We start from the raw sequence: 21,833 nt of genomic DNA on the forward strand, positions 1-21,833 counted from the left end.
CCCATGTTGCAAGGTTTTGTGCCAGGGACTCCCATAACAAAAGATTTGTGTTTCACAATTACTCCTAATCTTCAGCTTCAGCTGAGCTTTTACAACAGCTATTTTCAAATAGCCCAAGTGTAAAATAGGGTTAAAGTGGTTAAACCAATTTTAATGCTACAGTATGAACTCCTTCCGTTGGGGCAGGGACCCCTGGAACCCCCTGAAGGACACCTGGGGGTCCCCGGACCCCACTTTGAGAACCACTGTTTCATAATTACAGTACATGTGAATATATATATGACTTTTCAGGATTCAAATTCAAAAATAGCAAAAGTAGCAGATCTACGCGCCACGTTTCGAGCTTGTAGGTCTGCTACTTCTGATGCTTTTGTGTGACACTGAACGGGTCCTCCTACCTGGACATGCCAGAGAAGTCGGCCTCCTCCTCCTCGCAGCGCTCGTCCAGCTCCTTCAGCGCCAGCGTCACGTCCTCCTCGCACACCGAGCCGCAGGGGCTGTCGGGCGCCTCCTGCGGCAGGGGCAGGGCCGTCAGGACGTCCTCCTCCTCACAGAGGGACCCCGGCGGGGTGTCTATGGCCGGCGGGGGAGGGGGGGCCGGGTCCAGCTCGTCCTGGGGTTCCTGGGAGCTCTGGGAGGAGTCCGGGAGGTCGCACAGCAGCTCCGAAGGGTCGGAGGGCAGGGGCGGGGCGCTGCAGAATCCCGTGTCTTCGCTCACGCTGCTGCTCAGCTCACACGTGCTCGCACCGTCCTGTTGACAGAGTCATGGGGGGAGCGGGTTTATTTAACTGGAGCGACCGCGCCGATCGGCAAGCGATAGGTTTTTACGGTGTGGCTGCTGAAGGTCAGCAGCCACGTCTTGCGGAACATTGTTACTGACTATACGCCTGTACGATAATCTATTGGCCTCCTTGAGAGTAGGCCAACCGCAGCTAATGTTAGCCACTATTCAAATCTTCAAAAATAGCCAACTGACACAACGCCCCGCATTGCGATGCATTGTGAGCATGTAGATCGGCAAATTATTTTATTTTAATTCATAAAATGTTTGAATATTTTTCATCTAGAATGATATGCCCATAATATGTATAGTTAAGTCACGGATATCACAAAACAGAAGATGTGCAATAGTGTCATTGCAAAGGCTAGCCGAGGCAAATTGGGCCAGACAATCACATTGTATTAAAGCACTTTTACTTCTTGATAGAAAATCAAAACTAGCAAGGTTCACATTTTTCATGACTGATCTGGAAGAAAGAGTGCAGTCTATCTGAAACAATGATTTAATGACTTCTTGGTAATTGGTCTTGCACGCAGTTGACACAGTCGAGTCAAAAGCTGAGTAATACATTCTTTCCAAATGGAGCTATTGAAGAGTAATATATGCAGATCTGCATGTCTGGTGAAATTATGCAACATCTGTTTTCTTATATTGTTCTTTTTTTTTCGTTCAGCCTAAATAAGAGTGTGAATAACAATGTGAAAGTTGGATTGGAGTTTTTTATGCATGTGAAAAAAAATAACATTGGTTGCATGCCATGTCGCACACCAAAAATAGCATGTCTGCCATTTTCAGTGCGACACTGGCGTGCAACCAAGTATAAATCACCCTTTATGGGTTAAGTATTCATATAAAAATCCCCATTTCCATTTGGCCAAAGGACACGTGGACTGTCCCCACACTAGAACATGAACACAAGCATCCAGGCTGCACATTGTGGCTGAACACTGCAGTGTGTGATTTGTGCGGCTTCGTTCCCAAACTGCTCACATAGTAACTATTGATCGCTAAAGGTCGGACAGGGAGGCCACCGCGTTATTAGACTATGTCTCTACAATTAGAAGGATGGGACGGCTTGGTTACTATGACAACGGTTACTCTTTCCAACCCAGGACACGGGGGATATCGCCACTTACCCTTTCCATAAAGGCTTTATCTTGCATCACAAATAGAACAGCTACTATAGCCTCTGCTTATTACACTACGGGGAATTCTTGTCAGCATTATTCCACATATTGGCTTCCTTTTAAGATCCCCATTGGTTCACATCACTTCACGTATTGGCGTCTCACACGAGAGCAGATGAGTCAATAAATTAAAGAGGCTAATATCCATCCGTCACTGAGGTGGCGTTATGGGCGTGACCCGCGGGGCTGATAAAGCATGAGCGTCACAGTGAGAGACGACAGCACCTGATTGATGTGCGTGCACTGATGTGACGTCATCCAATCTGTTTAGGACCATAAACCACACATTTATGGCTTGGAACTTCATACTGTAATTGTGAATCACTAAGTGAAACTGATATAGTAGCTAGTATATACAGTATCAGCGCTGTCGGCCAGAAAACTCTTATCACCATTTTATGGTTTCAGCCACCATTTTACACCTGTAAACCTTGACATTTAAATCGTGGCTGAGGTATACAGCCAATAACTGATATAACTGAATAACCGACAATAACCTAAATCACAGCATCAACAAATAGGCGAGCGACAAGCTCACAAACGCGCTGCGTGACCGGCAACGCGTTGTGAGCTTGCAGATCGGCTATTTTCGGCCCAACACCGTCGTTACAGAGGGGGTACGAGGATGACTCCGTCTCAGTGACAAACAACTTACGGGGGATGACTCAGTCACAGGAAACACAAGTAAAGTGACCGTGTTCATGCAAAGCACGTCCATGGCAGCAGGGCGGGAGGGTCACCTGTGACTGAGTCACAGGAAACACGGAAGCTTAAATCTCCACCAAGTAAAGCAGTGTTTCCCAAACACTGGGTCGACTCGGGACGCATTTGTGGGGCGCAGACCTATTTCAATGAGTAATCCCATTTTTTATAATAGAATTTTTTTTCTTCTACATTTAAAAATATATTATTTCAAAAGCATCATTAAAAAAATCATGTGAAAAAATGAAAATTCTACAAAATATATATATGTAAGTTCTGAAAATAGCAGATCTACAAGCTCACGCTAAGTTAACGCGTTGTGAACTTGTAGATCTGCTATTTTCACCATTTTGGGTCCCAGGGAGACCTCAAATTTCCCTTTTAGGTCGAGCTAAAAAAGTTTGTGAACCACTTGATGTCAAGTGACCGCGCTCATGCAAAGCACGTCCGTGGCAGCGGGGCGGGAGGGTATATGTTCAGTGATGACACCGTGAAAGGGTCTAATTGAAAGCGCTCGTTTGGTACCCCCCCCCCCCCCCCCCAGGTCTATGGCTTTCTCTTATTTTAAGAGAAATGCATTAGGAGAAGGCAGAGTGTGGCAAGGGGCCAAGCGCGTCACTGACGCAGCCTGGCGATATTGCAGAAAGCTTTTAGGAGGTTAGGACGGTGGCCCATGCCGGTAGCAGATGAGTAACAGTATTGATGGTTTTATCTGGAGGCTCATTACGCTAAGAGCCCGGTGGGGGGAGGGGGGGCTGGGATGGAGGAGATGTCCTTGGGCTGATATTGAGAGTGAGTGAACTGGCAGGGAAGCTTCTGTTCACCTCCTGGTGTAGTTAACGCCACGCGGACCGTGTGGGTCACTGCCACCCACTGAGTGGGATCCCTGTTGAAAGAGGAGATGGACGCCCTGCCTAAATATGGTTCCCACGGGTTCCTCCTCGGTGCACATTTGTATGTGTGAGCTGTCAACGGCGTCAAAGCCAGGTGAACACTTTGCTTCCTGGGTTGTCCCCCACAATTTTACAGGGAAGCAATAAAAAAACTATAATACTATGTGTGTGTGTGTGTGTGTGTGTGTGTGTATAATACAATATACCTGTATATATTTACCTTAATGACATGCCCAAAAATAGGGACATTAGGTTGAAAGCAGTTAAGTGTGTCTGTGGGCTTTATAAATATTTAACCAAAGAAAAGCATTAACAAGCACTTAACAAGTGACTAATTAATAAATCTGATGGATCCATTGGAACGCAGGTTCTTTTTCCCATTTCCTGAAAATTAAAGGTTTTGGACTTACAAGGTTTCTGCCCAACAGCGAAGATACAATAGTGCAAGTGATAAATGTTAGTAAGAATCAATGGCAAAGCTGTTAGTTAATGAAAAAAATTAAATCATTGTACTTGTTAATACAAGAATAAACCAGCTGAAGATCGAGTCTTTTCAATCAACCAGTGTTCTCTCTGCGTATTCCAACTCGACCTTAATTGCATTTTCAATTTAAAACAAAACACCACTTTTAACCAACATATACTCACACATGAGCGTGCCGGGGATAAAAGGAGCTTCTGTCCATTTGCTCAGGTGTTTTAGTGGTAAAGTTAGTATGGAGCAGGGAGCAGTAACAGCTGACCTGAGGTGAGCCTGTTTTTTCTTCTTCTCGTTTTAGTTTTTCCAACACCACGATCTCTCCCCAAATCAAATGAGCAAGCACCCGTCAAAACAACTAGCCAGACAATTGAGAGCCAGCACCCAGCACCCAGAGTTACGAAGCAGAGCCAGATAGAGACAGAGAGGGGTGGAATTAAGGCAGAAAACTGCAGAAAAGAAGCACAACATGCTCTCTGAGCAGACAAGGGGGGGGGTTAGGAGGGAACCGGGATGGTGCCTGAAAACACTGTCCCTGGGAGGGAGACGGGGCAGGGAGACCACACAGCCGAACCCTCCGTCTTAAAACGACAGCGGAGCGAGAGAAGCACAGTGAAGAATGTGGACCATGATGGAGAGACATAGGTGGGGGGGGGAAGCGAGGCGGTCAGAAAGCACCCGAGCACCACAGTTTATTGCATTTCCCGATTGATCGCACCTCAGGCAGCTGACTGCTGGCACTGTCTGAGTGGGCCAGCTCCAGACCGGGGCTGTCCAGGCGAGGGAGCGAGGGCAGAGAGGGCAGGATGGTGACCTCCTCCGTCAGAGCGCTGCTGGACGAGTCCTGGGACTGCTGCAACGACTCCACGTGGTTGGATGTGGCGTCGTCCGTGGCAGAGTCACTGTTCATCTGGGAGAGAGGGTACAAGCATGGGGCTGGTTAGATTCTCTGTTGGAGACACTGGATCAACACACGGAACAGATGGTGATATTATAAGACCCTCTGCTTCCATAAAATGGACCCTCTATACTTGATAAAACTGACCTGTAAAGAGCGCATTTGGTATGGGCTTATATCACTCTACACAAATTGACGTGTTGCATTGCAACGCGCTGTGAGTCTAATGACTCGTCACAGCGGTGGAGGATATAAGCTGAGAAACTTTATGACCACCTTATTTGTGATTATAGTGAAAATCCCTGCAGGAATGGGTTGACGTCTGTCTTTAAGGGGAATAGTTATTCAAATGCGATTTCTTTTACTTTACTTTTTCTTTTCTCATTGAATCGAAATACAATTTTTGAGAGGATTAAAATCCCTTTGAACACTTGCACATGCTGTCCATTAGCTGGTTAACTGTGAGACGCTGAAACAATATTTGCTTTTCCAATACGTCTATATCTATATAAAAAAAAAAACAATTGGAGAAATACTGTAAGTCCAGCATAATGTTTTAGTGGTTTTAGTCCACCATAGCAGGCAAAACGTATAATGAATGAGTCATGCCATTTTAAAGTCACAGTATTATACATTCCAAACATCACTGTGTCTGAATCAGGTGTAAAAGGTGCTGCATCATGCTCATTGTCAAACTGTGTAAATTGTAATACTGAATGAAAGGAAGGAACAGATTTGGGGTCAAAAGGCCACAAGTAGGAGATGCTCATTCTCACAGCGCACTGCAGCAAAAGGAAGAGAACAGGTCAGGTGGCAAAAGCATGAATTAAGCCTATTTATACTCTGTAGTACCATGGTGTCACCTGCCAAACATTAACAAACTAACTGAAGTACCGTTAGTTTGTAGATTTGTTCTTTTTTAGCAAGTGACACTCTTGTACGATGGATTATTAAGATTTAAAGGCAAAAGTGTATGAGGGACAGCTTTACTGACAGCTTGGGACAACTACACAGCATAGAAGAGAAAAAAAGAGAAACCAGAAAATCAGGAATTATGAAAAAAAAGGCCAAGTAGTTCGTGCTCACACAGGAACATGCTGTTATTCTGAGACTTGTCCTCAAATATATAAAATGCCAATTAGATCTACGGTAGTCTCTATCCAATTTAGAGAAAAGCACTCTCGTTTATCGTCTGTAAATAGACATGGATGGGTCTTAAACGTGTCTTGTTTGAAATTTCATTTCTGGGCTGTACTTACCTACAGGAAGGAAACAGGACAACAGCACTAATTTTGCAGTGAGGCCGCAGGTGTTTTAAGATTTAAGGGTGAGAGGAGAGAGAGAGAGAGAGAGAGAGAGAGAGAGAGAGAGAGAGAGAGAGAGAGAGAGAGACACAGAGAGAGAGAGGGGAGGGGGTGGGTCTATCACCAGCGAAGAAGCAAGCGTCTAGCCTTCCCTCGCCCATTACTGGCAGCAGGTTCAGCGCAGCGCACACACACACACGCACACCATGCCAGCGGGCTGTGTGGGGAGCGTGGTGGTGGGTGGGTTGGGATAACAGGGTGGGGTTCGGGGGGGCTACCCTGACTGGTGGGGTGAGACTTACGAGTCCGGAGCGGGTGAGAATCTGGCTAGCGCTCAGTACCTCCTCCTCAGACGACTCGTCGGTGTCCTCCTGGTTGGTGAGGTTGAGGCTGGGCGTGCTGCCCGTGTACTGGCACTCCTGCAGGGACGGCGTGTCCCCCTTGTCCATGCTGTCCAGTGAGCGCCGCCGCACGCCCCAGTTGAAGTTGTCCATGCTCTCGCCCTGCGGGGAAACAGGTTCAGATTCACACATACGGATACACACAGTGCACAGTAGGGTTCTGGAGAAGTCCTGCATCAGGGTCGGGTCAGCACTCGTGAACAAAAAACTAAAACAATAAAATGAAAACACCTGATGGGCAGATTAAGAATGATTTATATTTACAGTACTCCATCCTATGACGTGTCGCACACAGCAAAAATAGACAATCTACATTAAGCTCAATATGTGCATCGCACATGCAACGCCTTGTGAGCTTGTAGATCAGCTATATCCGCCATGTGACACAGTCATATGACGGAGCATAAATTGGGTATTATAGGTCACCACTGGGCTTTTAGAGTCAATTCAATTTCTTGTCAGAATTCTATATTCTCCCTTCAGAAAAGATGTCAGGTGCCTACACAATTATCGTATCTGCTCAGTTGTTGGAACAATCTATTCAGGACGGGACAGCTTGCAGGACAGACTCTGTCCTGAAGATGAGCACTGATTTGCTTTCAGAATTGATGTGACCGTTGTGGAAAAAGTAACCGTGCAGGACTCTCAACAGGACATGATCAAGGTTCAAGGCAGCACGCCACACACATATACACATGACCACTGAAAAACTGGAAAATATCACTAGCCATGTTTCCATCCAAGTTTGCTGTGCCAATTATGATATAAATGGTAAAGAATTGGAAGAGCTGCATTTAAACGTTTATTTTTTGATAAACCTTACCTCAATCGCTATTCAATAAGCAATTCTTTAAGCTTGCTTTAAGTTTGTCAACTAAGCAATTAATGGCATTAATAGCCAGGAGCATTCTTTGTCGAAAAGCAATTATTTGTGTGATGACACTTCCTGTACACACAGGAAAACCTTTCATTCACATCAGCCCCAAAATGACGATAGTATCCTTAATTTACGTCAGCGGCATTTGAAAAGTTCACTTGGATGGAAAACAGTTTATGATCACAAACACAGATGGACCTGAATGGGAGGAGCTCGATTCTTCCGCCATGTAACCATTGTGGTGTAAACATGGCTGATTTAAGCAGTCACACCTGGCCTGAGTCAAACTGATTGGAGCCCGAGTCCCTCAGGGGCTCTATACTAGGGTCTTTTCTGTTTTCTGTTATTGTGGAGAAAGCTTTTGCAGAAAATAGCCGATTGACAAGCTCGCAACGCGTTGTGAGCTTGTCAATCTGCTATTTTCCTGCGAAAGCTTTCTCCACAATATGGATGCTGGGGTTTAAGTGGTTAATCGATGCACGCAGGATAAATCAGCCATCACCCATCCCACACATCAACATTCTGGGATGTAAGGAATGTGAAAAAGAATAAAAAGGAAAAGAAAAATCTACCAAAGTAACGGGGCTGATGAGGAGGCATAGCAGCAACGATGATCTAAATCCAACATTGATATAAGAACATCAACAAAACACAGGTGATTGTGAAAGGGTGACACAGAATACCGGACAGACACGAGGGCGCTGGGGGGGGGGACAATGGCAGCTCTAATGCTTAACGTATACACCGCCATACGACGGTGTCATGTGCCGGCAGCACATGACATCGCCATACGGCGAAGTATAAATCTGGCATATGAAGTTGACTGGCCCCACAGACTTACCTGTAACTCCTTGTGGCAAGAGAAGAAGGGGAACACGAGTGTTAGAAGACTAAGGACACTGACAGAAGATTCACATACTTTACGAGAACATTCGTACAGAAACACAAGACATTTCATGACACAAATCGCGCATGTAGCCGTCGTTCCATAACATGATCGCTGGAGAACAAAACTTTGAAGGCTGTGACAGAAGGTAAAAACGAGGACGCGAAGTTGAGGGCGCGCACGCCTGTGTCCGTGTATGAAGGATGTGCGTGTGTGGGTTCAAATCCGAACCCCCGCCCCACCTCGGCGTCTTCCAGCTCCACGTCCAGGAAGTCGAAGTCCTTGAAGACTCCGAACTGCTGCTCGCTGCCGGCGTCCTCTCCCAGCACGTCCTCCTCCCGCACCGCCTCCTCCACCGTGGGGATAAGGATGGTCTGCTGGTCCCCGCTGTCTAGGTCCTCGTTGGAGGAGAACACCACCTGCACACCGCCGCAGGAGAGTCATGGATAAAAGCAAAATAAAATCTCACAACAGAATTTTTTTTTGTTAAGTCCTAATATGCGATTTGCGAAACAGCGTGATTCATGTTCTTAACAGTAAAAATGTGAGGCTTTAGAGTAGGAGAAGAATCTTACGGATGGATTTTTGGGAATACCAGACTCTGGGCCACATAAAGACAGGACGTTCATCAGCTTCTCTCTGGTTCTCCTCTGTAATGACAACATGACCACATAAGACATCAAGTAAATATGGTGATTCATATGACACCATCTTCTGGCCCTACAACACCGAACATGAAGAAAATTGTGTGTGTGTGTGTGTGTGTGTGTGTGTGTGTGTGTGTGTGTGTGCTTGTGTGTGTGTGTCTCTACCTGAGAGAGCTGAGGCCTCTTCCAGCTGACAGGCACCAGGCCGTTGGAATTGGATCCAGAGGAGGTGGACGAGGTGCTCCTGGTGACAGCGATCACCTGAGGCTTCCCGTTGCGCCCCGCAGCGGTGCGCTGGTCACCATACTTATGCCCTATGATGGGTGTCTGTGGAGGCCACATACAGATGCAACTTTATTAACTCATTGAGACCTAAGACCGATTCTACAAATGCCTTCTAAATCACTAGTTCTCACACTTTCAAGATTTTTAAAAGAAATTCAAAAATAGCAGATATACAAGCTCACAGCGCTGCACGAAGTTACGCGCTGTAAGCTTGTATATCTTCTATTTTTTAATAGCCAACGCAAAAATCAAAAATGACACGTTTTAATGATAGTGTGCACATATATATATGCTAAAAGTAAAGGCATGAAAAGTGAGTAGTGGAAAAGGTAGTGACTCAGCTTTAAAGGACGATTAAAAAAATAATGTAAAAATAGCCAATCTACAAACTCACAAAATGTCACTTTTCAACGCGTTGTGAGCTTGTAGATCTGCTATTATCTGTCTACTATGACATGCCCAGAACGTTAGTGTTCATGTCCTTAAAAATTCAAATTCACATGCATTTCTCCTTGGTCATGTTACTAAGTAAAACTTGGCCTTGAGTTACTTGCAGAAGCCACTAAAGAGCTGCATCGCTGACCTCAGAAATGTCAAAGTGGAAGTCCAGCGTCTTCCCGGGAAGCTCCTTGGAGGAGTTGTTGAAGATCCGCGTGAAGGCGATCTCTGGGGAGCCGGACGACTCCGTGCTGTAGGAGCGCTGAACCTCGTCTGGGACCGCCAGGCTGGCAGAGCGAGACACCACCAGCTTCAGAATGTTCTGGGCCTCCTTCCAGTATGGGCTCTGCACACAAAACACACACACACAAAAACAAATATACATACTGTATATAGTGGCTCTATTGTCAACTGATGTGTACTGTAGGTGGTCAGACAGCGATAATGTGCGAGTAGGAGTGGACCATTAACCACAGTAACTAACTCCTACACACAGCTGGGACGGCATGTAGAGAGGCCATTTTGAAACTGTATGAGACCCAAGACACTTTCACGCAACCTCGAAAGAACTCTAAACAAAGACGACTCACAGAGGACGCTAGCATGCCCCACACGCACACAAATGGACTCCCAACAAAAGACCACACAGGCATGGGTGACAATGATTGCATAAGGAATTGCCCCGAGGCAGAAGGCTGGTAAAAGGCTCACATAAAGAGCTGTGGTTTGGCTCAAGAAAAGGCCTGAAAACCGTGACCCCGCATATTATTCCTGCTGTACAGATTGGGGACGCCTTCTAGCAAATGTACACATACTGTACTGAGGACGAGTCTATTGAAAAACAGACAAACAGTCAAAGAAGTACATGCTGGCACAGAAAGCATTTCTATTCATTCCAGTGTGGGGGTTGTCACTCAGTCAGTTACAGTGGTGTTGATCATATCGTAGCTGTCGGGCAGAAATCGTGTATCTCCAAATTTCTATGTATTTTTTTCCGTCAATGAATACGTATTACAAGAGGCTTGTGCAAAAAGAAGAAGAAATTTAATGTACAAGCTTGCGTTTTTTATAAAAAATAGAACATTTGGTCCATTGGAACACAGGTTTTCTTTTCTTTTTCTGAAAAGTAACTGTTTTGGACATACAAGTTTTCCACCTGACAGGGGTGGGTGGGGTTTGATGGCTCACCTGAACATATTTGCCGATGATTTTCATGATCTCCAGGTTGAACTGTTTGACGGGGGCCGCCGACAGGTCGATGTGACTCAGCAGGCTGTAAATGATCTGCAGCAGGGACTGCTGCATGCCAGGAAGACCCTTCTCCAGCAGCTGAGAGAGACACATCACAGGTTACCACCAGTGTACATCCTCCATTGTTGCATTATGAATTATTGACTGGGTTGGCAGGTCAAGCTCTCCTTTAGGATGTACATTTATGTGTATATATATATGACATAGGTGTTTGCAAATGTGCATTGCGAAAAGAAATTGCGAAAATACAAAACATTTGGAATATTTTTTAAACATTCTATCAACACTAGAGGTGGGCATAGATTAATTTTTTTAATCTAGATTAATCTATCTGCAATCCTGGAGTTAATCTAGATTAATCTAGATTAAAATGGCTCATTTGAAGTCTGCCGAAGGCATTCAAAATATGTGTGTTCTAGGGATGCACCGATGGGATTTTGGCCGATATCGATATCCGATATGATATATTGCTGTTATGACCGATAACCGATATAACCGATGTCGATATGATCGATAAAAAAAAACAGTTTTATCCAGTCTGAAAAACATGTGTAAACACTGCATTTGAAAAAGCAATCCCTGTTTATTCCAAATTATTTTATATTATCATCTGGATAATCCCCAGAGCAAAAAACATATGTGTCAACAGCAAAAAGTACCAGTGACAGCAGCTTAGAAACTTGGCAAATATCATTGATATTGAATAAAAAGTTTGGGCCCCAATACTGACCCCTGGGAGACGCCCAAATGATTTGAGCTGTATTTGCCCAGCTAAACAAACTGTTGACGTCTGTCCAAATAACTTTGTTTTAATCCAGTCTACTGCAATGCCTCTAATACCAATTTTCTCCAGTTTGTTTATTAATATGGTGTGATAGATAGTGTCAAAAGCTTTTTTGGGGTAAATTAATATTCCCATTGCAACTGTGATTCTTTCAATGGATTCCATCAATGCCTGAGATGTTGATCTGTTAGTTCTAAAACCATATTGACTCTCTGAGAGTAGGCTACATTAAATCTTTCCAAAAAAGAATCTAGTCTGCTATTGAAAAGTTTCTCCAGTAGGCCCATCATTGCAAATTGTGAACAATTGGTTCCATTTGGACACTGAATTTACAGACCCATAAGGGTCCATTTGGTTCCTAACTACCCATCATTTAGCTGGGGATCCCCGGACCCCACTTTTAGAACCACTGTCCTACACTGTGTGTGTGTGTGTGTGTGTGTGTGTGTGTGTGTGTGTGTGTGTGTGTGTGTGTGTGTGTGTGTGTGTGTGTGTGTGTGTGTGTGTGTGCACCCGCACGCTTAAAGGGTTAGTTCAGATTTTTTGAGTATTTTTTGTAGGAAATACTTACCATTAATGTAGTGGTTGCAAAGGTATTAATTGATTGCCCGAGTCCCGTGGTCAGAGTTATGGTCCGTTTCTGATAAATATGAAGTAGTTCCGGTAGATTAGTAGATTTGGTGGGGGCCGCTCATTAAAAATAAATTAATTTAAAAAACTAGCGTCATTTGTATTGTTCACCTATTTCTACCATATAGAGAAAGTTTCGTTCAATTTCGACCCCTCTGTCACATGGTACTAATGTTTGTGTCCAGAATCACTACGCCGCGGCAGCCTACTCACGCACAAAATATATGACACAAAAAATAGTACCATGTGACAGAGGGGTCGAAATTGAACGAAACTTGTTCTATATGGTGGAAATAGGTCAACAATACAAATGATGCTAGTTTTTTTTTTCTTTTTTTTTTTAATGAGCGGCCCCCTCCAAATCTACTAATCTACCGGAACTACATTCATATTTATCAGAAACGGACCATAACTCTGACCACGGGACTCGGGCAATCAATTAATACCATGGCAACCACTACATTAATGGTAAGTATTTCCTACAGAAAATACTCAAAAAATCTGAACTATCCCTTTAATAGCATACGTTTGTTGTTGTTAGCATGTAGCACTCATTAGCATGCTCTACCAACAAGTATTACCAAACAGCGCCCAACTACTGCTATGTTTGTTCATCAACACGGTAGCGGAGGCTCTGCTTTTGTCCAATGACCCCCCCCCCCCCCCCCACACACACACACACACACACACACACACACATTGCAGTCACACACAGACACAGAGTAATTCGCCCAGCTACATCAGCTAATGTTTTGGCTCCCAGACCCAACTTTGAGAATAGATTAACGGCGGTAATTTCTTTTTATCGCACGATAAGAGTCCGCGTTAACTTAGCCCGGTAACGGCGTTAACGGCCCGGCCTTAATCAACACAAATCTTGTTTGGGGGTTCCTGGCACAAAATCTTTTCAGATGGAGGTCCACGGCCAAATACATAATTCATTTGGAGGTTTAGGAAGCACTGTTCTAAACCACTCAAGCCTTATTTCATACTTTGTCGTACAACGACAGCAACAAATTTACAACTTGTGTAGTGACACATCGTTAGCTTGTAGATCTTCTGTTTTAGAAAATGTTAGAAAAGGTTTGCCTACGCTGACATGCCCAAAATAGGGACGCCGTGAAAGCGGTTAAGACATGCCGACGGTCGTGTGATGTGGGGGGGGGCGGCGCTTACCTCGGCCAGGTAAGTGACCAGGTTGAAGGTGATATCGGCGAAGGCGTCGTGCACGTAGCGACACACCACGTTGATCCAGTTGGTGCAGTCACGCGAGTAGCTGTGCGTGCTGTACAGGCTCATCATGTGGGCCAGGTTGGACAGCGTGGGCGACTTCTCCTCGGCACACACCTTGGCGATCTTGTCGGCCGTCTCCTTGCAGAAGGGGGTGGGGCTGTCAAAGTGCTGGATGAGGTGCGGCAGGAGGCACAGGATGTTGAGCGGGAAACCTGAGGAATGCGTGGCGTTAAAAGGGAAACCAGACAAAACGTTCAGCCACCAGATGTCGCACTTTTACAACACATCTGTTACATAAAATGTGTTATTTCCCCGTCGCCTCTATAACGCAGCAAAAGGCCTGCAATCATGATGTCGTCTGTCGGGTGACAGCAGATAGACAAGCTCAAAGCGTGTCGCGTTTCAAGCTTGTAGATCTGCTATTTTTTATGCTTTTGTGTGACGCTGTAGTATGATCACATAGGGCTCCCGACAACAATGATATACTTTATTTAATTTTTTGAATTATCAAAAAGTTAAATGTTCTCAAACAGAAACTTTTACATCGATTTCAAAATAAAAATGCGAAATATTGGTCAAAACATTGGTCTTCGGACCCCCCCAAAATCTGTCTCTTACCCGCCAACTGCGAGGGGTCCACCAGCGTGTGTCGGGACACGCTGATGAGCTTGCTGAGCAGGTGGATGGTGAGCTCCTGGGTGGAGGCCGAGGTGAAGCCCTTGAGGAAGAGCTGCAGCAGGCCGGGGAAGCTGTACCACTTCAGCTTGGCCTGGACGCGCTCCAGACGCTCGCGGCTGTCCGCCTTCTCCAGGGGCAGCTGGCCCAGCAGCTTGTTGAGCAGCCGCAGCGCCAGCAGGTACTCGAACTCGTAGTCCGACTCCAGCAGCGAGGCGGCAATCCAGAACACCGTGGCCATCAGGTTGGAGGGGTCCACGGGGGGCGGTGTGGCCTCCCCGCCCGGACCTAGGGTAGTCACGATCATGACATTTTAGTTGACAATTATTGTAACAAATAATTGCAACAAACAATACATCTAAAATATTTTTGTTTGCCTTTTAGGGTTTAAAAAGAAAAATTGCACAGGGCAGATATGACAATTAATATACAAAGAAATAACTTAACAATGGCCGCTACCAATAATCAAAGTGAATAAAGTAGTATTGCCAAAACAGGCCATATACTTATACTTTTCAAAATGTTTTAAAAATATTTCAAATTGCCGATCTACAAGCTCAAACCATGCATTGCAATGCGTTGTGTCGATCAGCTATTTCCACTATTTTTGAAAATATTTGAAGATGTGTGAACATTTTTCAACAGAAGAATTCATACAGCTGAATGGAAACGATTCTGGCTATAACGCAAAAACAATTGCGATTATGTAAAATATTTTTTTAAATAAACAAGGCCTACCTGGACCTCCGCCCCCTCCCCCGCCCTCCCGTAGCGATGAGAGGCTCCGCGTGCGCGCCAGGTTGCCGTGGCTGCCTCCCAGGCGGTCGGCGATGTCCAGGGTGTTGCTCCGTCTCCGGTCGGCCTTCCGCTGCTCGCCCATCAGGCTGGCACGGAGCGAGTTGCTGCGGCCGTGGCCGTAGTGGGCATAGTTGAACAGACCCCCGCTGCTCAGGTTTATCTGTCCCGTGCTTTTCCTGTTGGCTGCAAACTTGGCTCCCAATAATAGGTGATCGTGGGTAGGGGTCCTGCAATATAAACATTTTATCATTTTTCTGGTGAAAAATGGGTTTTGTCAGTGTACAAGTTACATTGTATTAACACACTCTCCCCCATACAGATTGGTTAAACTAACATTTTATTTTTCAAAATAAGTTCTGGATTGCAGCTACAAGCACAGCTCACCAGTTAGTAGCCTATCTGCTTAAAACGGAAGATTTTTCATTTGTTTATATCCAATTCTCATACTGGAGAATTGGATATAGCTCTGGCTTATGAGCAGACTTACTGTGCTAAGGCAGTGAGGAGGTCATAGTTCTTGACGGTGTCTGCCAGTGTGTCGATGCCCGACTCCAGGGTCAACAGCAGTTCTATTACAAAACCCTTAGGAGAGAGAGAAGAGCAGAGGTAATCCTATCAGATACACACACACACACACACACACACACACACACACACACACACACACACACACACACACACACACACACACACAGACCCTCACAAGGCTCCTAACACAACAGATACATTGCTTCACTCTCCATCCAGGCCAGAGAGGCACCTGTTTGCTCTCTGAACAGAAATATTTCATTTTAGACACATAAATCATTCAGCACGAGCAGCGTTTTGGTTGTGATGTTCTTCATACCTGAGCCTCCTCTCCGGGGTCTCCTACGGTCTCCACCAGGCGTGAGAGGACGTCAGACAGCGTGGCGGCTGTCAGGGGCTGCTTGAGAGCCCGGAAGATCTGGAAGGAGCGGCCGGCATAGTGGCGAGAAGAACACGACAGAGCTGTCTGGAGGGCTACTTCACTCAGCAGTGACTCTAGCTGGAAGCCTGATGGGAAGGAAGCATACCCGTTAGTGTGACTGGTGACTGATTAACAGTTTAATTTCACCATTATTTCACTGGCTAGGTAGATAGAAGTTGGCCTAATGAGAGAATGTTTAAAAAGTGGAGAGAGTGAAATCTATGATCTGAATAGTTATTCTTAGACAGGCAGTCGTAGAATTCGGTACTGAACTGATGTCACCCAATCCGGGCCCCTTTCACTTTCATTAAATATGTTGAGAAATGATTTAAAATGTCAAAAAGTATAGAGCATATGTGGACAAGAATTAGCCTAATGACAGTGTGCACAACAAATGTGGTGCCTAGGTCGGTCCTGCGGTTTGCGAGACTAGCTACGGACAAGACCAAGACCATATAAGACAATACTGACCTGCCGGTGACTGTTTAAACACAGTCACTACATGTCGGAGGAAGACGCTGAGCTGATCGGCGCTCTTGATGTTGGGGTTCTTGGGAGAGACGTCCTCGTGGTTCCACAGCGGACCGCGCTTCCTACACCAGACAAACACACACACACAACCCATGTTAGGAGAGCAGACCACCAGACACACGTCACCACCCCCACCACCTCTATTATGAGTTTATCACGCACAGTCAAATCAAAACCATGTGTAACATATCAAAAGTCAAACCAAACAAACGAAAAAGCCATGCGATGTGACAATACCAGATCCGTTCAGACATAGCTGTGAGCATGAAAGCAAACACACGAATGGGATGAAGAAATTAGTGATGGTAACCAGGATGATGATGATGAACACTGACACACCAATATGTTAGTCCCAGGCATGGTTATTATAGGAAACCGAAACTAAGTATAACAAATATTTTCATTAACTGAAACTAAAATAAAACAATCTGAAGGCTAAATCCAAACTAAAATGAATTACACAAAACAAACTAAGACTAACTAAAACTAAGCAAAATTGAAACAAAATCATCTTCATTTGAGTTTTTCCAGCGTTCATCAATTCTTTCATCCTACCTTTTTTTCAGCTTCTATAAAACAAGGCTTTCCTCATAATCTCTGAAAAACTAGAACTAGCCAATTCCTAAAGCCAAAACTAAACCTTCTTATTACACTTGTGAAACGAACTAAAGCTCAAACTGAAGTCCACTCCGATACGGTCTGCTGTACTCTCAGTGGCCGTTATGTGTGGCCGTTCTCACCTGGAGGTGACAAACTTGATGAGGGCTTTGACCTTCTCGTCGGTGACGTCCACCTCGCTGAGGAGGGTGGGGCTGAGGTGGGACAGAGCCGCGGCCCCCGTTCCCAGGCTGATGCTGGATGAGGTGGAGCTGGAGCTCAGACCCGAGTCCGTCATTGGCGACGGCTGATGCTCGTGATGTGGCATGAAGTCCTGCACTCCTGTATGGGGGAGAAAAAAAACACACGTCACAGCCAGTGATGGAAGAAGTACTCGCGTTTTTTACTTTAGTAAAAGTATCAATACTGCAATGTGGAAATACTCTGTTACAAGTAAAAGTCCGGAATTCAAAATTTACTTGAGTAAAAGTAAATAATTATTGGTGTCAAAATGTATTTTAAGTACCAAAAGTAGAAAGTACTCATTACGCAGAATATTCCATTTCACAAGTTTTCAAATGTATAAATTGTAGAAAAATATTTTGAAAATAGCATTTCCTTACATTGTGTGAGACACTCAGTGAAGAGAGCTGACTTTTGCTGCCACCTAGTGATCTTGCGATGCAATTACAAAAACAGTTACACTTTTACTCCTCAGCAGCTAATGGAGCTGCTGTCAGCTACTGGAGCCTGACCTGTGAGGTTGAACTCGGGGGTGACGGGCTTCACAGTCAGGACTCGGGGGTCGTTGTACTCCCTGTTGCGGAGCAGCACCGTGGCCAGGGACTGGACACTGCTGTTTGCTCCCTGCACGACCAACAAGTGGAGCAGTAGGCGCTTGCAGTGCTCATAGACCTCTGGATGCTGGTGATCAAACCCTGGAGGGAGAACGCAGGCCAAAGTGTCAGATCAGTCACCATGACAGATCGAGTACAACTCCTTCTCGTTGCTTACATACTAAGCAATAATAAACCACAAGAGGCCGTGGTTTACCATGGATTTTAGGACAGCGAAGGCATGTGGTTATGCGAAGCAGAGGGCCTAAAAAATAAACCTTACCTGTTCCAAAATCACAGCAAATAACGGCCTCGCTTATTGTTTCTCAAAAACGGTTACCAAACTGGTAACACATCTCAATTAAAACGTTTTCAAAACAAGAATGATTTCTACAAGAAAGCAATCGCTGTGACTGCCTCCACAAACAAGGAAGCTGCTGTGTAAATGCATGGAAGGTACTGAGTGTACGCCTTTTCAGTATCTGCCTTGATTTGTAAAATCAACAAGGCAGATAATGGTGTGCAACAGGAGGTGTGTTTACCTATAAAAATGGCATGCAACAGGTGTGTTTACCTATACAAATGGCGTGCAACAACAGGTGTGTTTAACTATAAAAATGGCATGCAACAGGTGTGTTTACCTATAAAAATGGCGTGCAACAACATGTGTGTTTACTTATAAAAATGGCGTGCAACAACAGGTGTGTTTACCTATAAAAATGGCGTGCAACAACAGGTGTGTTTACTTATAAAAATGGCGTGCAACAACAGGTGTGTTTACCTATAAAAATGGCGTGCAACAGGAGGTGCAGGTAGGCGCTCCACTCTACTTTGACCCCGTGATCCACAATGAGGTCCGTTAAAAGGATGACAGCGATGTTACACCTGGAAAACAGAGATGACGAAAAATGACGAATTGACAGAGGGACGCTGCAGTTACAGTATGTGACAGTGAGAGAGGTTAATGGCGGGTTTCGTGTGTTGTACGACACCCGTGGGGAACAGTGTTTATGTTTATTAAAGGATCCCCATTAGACACATGAATGAGCCTTTAGTCTTCCTGGGGTCCTGAGCATAGCAAAGACAATACAGACATACATAAAAATACAAACACTAAAAATACAAATTAAAGTATAAAATACATTTAAATAAATAAATAATAATAATAATATTAGTAGTAATTAGTAATAATAATAAATTAGTACAAAAAGACTTAGAATTAACATTCTAATCCCAAAGTCCAGTCAAATTAAACAAATACACAAATTAACAGTTACATACTTGGCAAGATATCTCTTAATATATATTTTTTGAAAGTTATTTTGTTATGGATTGTAGATAAGATGTTTGTGTGTGATATGTGTGTGTGTGTGTGTGTGTGTTGTACGTGAGAAGGGGAACAGCAGGTGGGTGTGTGTGTGTGGGTGTGGGTGTGTGTGTGTGTGTGTGTGTGTGTGTGTGTGTGTGTGTGTGTGTGTGTGTGTGTGTGTGTGTGTGTGTGTGTGTGTGTTACCTGTGCAGGGGAATAGAGCGTGTGCGTTTGTGGTACCTGTGCAGGGGAACAGTGTGTGTGCATGTGCGTGTGCGTGTGTGTGTGTGTGTGTTACCTGTGCAGGGGAACAGCAGGGGTGTTGGTTTCAGGCAGGTAGTCTACCAGAGGAGCCCAGCAGCCTCCAGTAGGAGGGAAGGGCAGAGGCTCGGGCCGGTTGTGGTCCATCACCTTCAGACGCCAGTTGGCGTACAGAGGCATGGAGTCACCTTGAAAACACACACACAAACACACACAGGTCATTATCACACATGATGGTACACTAGATCAACACTAGATGTACCAATATTTCATGGAAATTTGTCTGATCCAGACGTAAAAAAACAGATGATATATATGTCCAAAATCACCCTTGTTAAAATGGGCTGTCCAGACAAACCAGATATTTTATTGTGATTATCATACAAAGTGATGTCTCCTTGTATACAAAGTAGATTCCCCATCTAGAATGGTTTGATTCTGTTTACATCTAAGAGGATGCAATGAGATCTAGGATATATCAATATAAAGCAAAAATGACAATTTTATAAGCTTGCAGCATAAAGGGTTTAAGTGGTTAAAGTGTGTGTTCGTACTCTTCTCCTCTTCGTAGGAGCCTCCAGAGCTGCTGCTATATCTGGACTCCAGACGGTGGTGCTGTCGGTTCAGGTTGCTGTTCAGACCACTGTAGATGTCCAGGTGGGTGTAACTGCACACAGGAAAACAGGCACTTTATATATGTATATCATCGCCGTTACCGTTACTCAGGATGTGGAAAAAATAACCTGTGTTCCAATGGATCCAATGTAGTTATCATTTAGTCTTGGTTCAATATTTATGAAACCAAACTATAATGGCAAAAATAGCCAATCTACAAGCTCTACAATGTGTCGCATCACGGCACGTTGTGAGCTTGTAGATCGGCTATTTTTGCTACTTTTCAGTGACACTGTAGTGTGAAATATGGAATGAAAATACCACAGAGAAACCGCCGACAGCAATGATGTAGAAAAAAGGATACATCTTAACAGGCAAGCAAAGGACATCCATTGACAGAGAACACATTTTCAATTTACGGTGACTAGAATTTAAAGTGACCTCGTGGCTCCTGATGCCTCGAAAATGTATCTTTCATGTAATGTAATGTCAGCTGCGTGAGTTATGGCTCAAACTCACCCTGCAAATTAAATCGGTGAGTTAAATGTTGCTCTAGTGGAATTATCACCCAATTACAATTTAACCCAAGCCACATTTGAGAGCTTTATTCTAGGTCATTTGGACTGCAAGGTAAGAGCAACCCAGTACAACACCAAAAAAGTAACTGCATGTGAACAGCAAGTATTTATGGCAGATAAAGGGCAAGCGTGATGCTGGTACCAGCCTTAAAAAAAAAAGGTCAGTGGATGTTTTTGTACCTGTCCTCCATATTCGGGTCTTTGATCTTGCTGTGGTCGTGATGACCGTCATTTCCTGGCACCATGGTATTGCTGCTGGAGGTTGTTCCTGAGAGGACAGATGAGAAAATGCACTGTCACCACCAGCAAGGAATCATTGTGTTTCATTTCTGACAGCGTGGTGAGTCCTGGGCCAGGTTGCACCATCTCATACTAAGTTGAAACGCAGCCTAGATCTAGCGTAAATGACTTGCAAGTAAAAACTTGCATTACTAAAATAGTACAATTTAGGCATTTAGCAGACGCTCTTATCGAGGGCAGCGTACAAGTGCGAGATCGGAATAAGTGGAGTAAACATGAGCTCTTATCAGTAAACAAGGTAAATAATGACATAAATAGAGTACAGAGATAACAGTGTAGTGCCTCAGAGAAACTAGGATACCAGGGAAACAACGAACCAAGCATCTGTCTTGATAACATGCTATATAAATCATTCTTAACATTTGTGGAAGAGAAAAACTAATCTATGGAACAAAAACATGAGAACACGTGACCAAGATATGTACAAGCATCAATCATAAGAAAGGGTGGCAAGAAGGGGTACAGGGAGAGTACAGTGCTAGGAGTTGAGGAAGTGAGTGACTGCAGCAGAAAATTGCGAGTGAGTCGGCAGTTCTGACTGCAATGGGAAGGTTATTCCACAGAGCCAAGAAGGAGAAGAGTCTAGGACATTTTAGGGAAGGCTCGTACAGCAGTCCTGTGTTAGCTGATCTAAGTGAGCGGAAAGGGTTGCAAGGTTGGATCATGTCTCCAAGGTATGGAGGTGCCATGCTTTTGGTTGCCAGTGTTT

The 21,833-nt window shown here is 44.6% G+C and overlaps 1 protein-coding gene across 11 annotated transcripts in view; it reads right to left on the reverse strand.

Annotated features, from left to right (window-relative positions):
• Positions 1 to 21,833, reverse strand: part of fryl (furry homolog, like) — a 109,976-nt gene that overhangs the window by 15,412 nt on the left and 72,731 nt on the right. For 9 of the 11 annotated variants that reach the window (XM_084066794.1, XM_084066785.1, XM_084066784.1 and 6 more), the window contains 20 exons: positions 21,005 to 21,092; positions 20,186 to 20,298; positions 19,669 to 19,819; positions 18,843 to 18,946; positions 17,981 to 18,163; positions 17,369 to 17,567; positions 16,569 to 16,690; positions 15,996 to 16,183; positions 15,636 to 15,730; positions 15,089 to 15,375; positions 14,294 to 14,638; positions 13,619 to 13,887; positions 10,966 to 11,106; positions 9,923 to 10,123; positions 9,220 to 9,381; positions 8,983 to 9,057; positions 8,650 to 8,826; positions 6,546 to 6,746; positions 4,760 to 4,951; positions 399 to 751 (listed from right to left, as the gene is read on the reverse strand). In XM_084066794.1, coding sequence (XP_083922920.1) covers positions 399 to 751; positions 4,760 to 4,951; positions 6,546 to 6,746; positions 8,650 to 8,826; positions 8,983 to 9,057; positions 9,220 to 9,381; positions 9,923 to 10,123; positions 10,966 to 11,106; positions 13,619 to 13,887; positions 14,294 to 14,638; positions 15,089 to 15,375; positions 15,636 to 15,730; positions 15,996 to 16,183; positions 16,569 to 16,690; positions 17,369 to 17,567; positions 17,981 to 18,163; positions 18,843 to 18,946; positions 19,669 to 19,819; positions 20,186 to 20,298; positions 21,005 to 21,092 — 3,646 coding nt within the window. The remainder of the gene's footprint in view (positions 1 to 398; positions 752 to 4,759; positions 4,952 to 6,545; positions 6,747 to 8,649; positions 8,827 to 8,982; positions 9,058 to 9,219; positions 9,382 to 9,922; positions 10,124 to 10,965; positions 11,107 to 13,618; positions 13,888 to 14,293; positions 14,639 to 15,088; positions 15,376 to 15,635; positions 15,731 to 15,995; positions 16,184 to 16,568; positions 16,691 to 17,368; positions 17,568 to 17,980; positions 18,164 to 18,842; positions 18,947 to 19,668; positions 19,820 to 20,185; positions 20,299 to 21,004; positions 21,093 to 21,833) is intronic. The other 2 variants (XM_084066791.1, XM_084066787.1) reach the window with 1 other exon arrangement.

Source organism: Gymnoscopelus microlampas, assembly GCF_963454915.1.
Source record: "Gymnoscopelus microlampas genome assembly, chromosome: 9".
Lineage (NCBI taxonomy): Eukaryota > Metazoa > Chordata > Actinopteri > Myctophiformes > Myctophidae > Gymnoscopelus > Gymnoscopelus microlampas.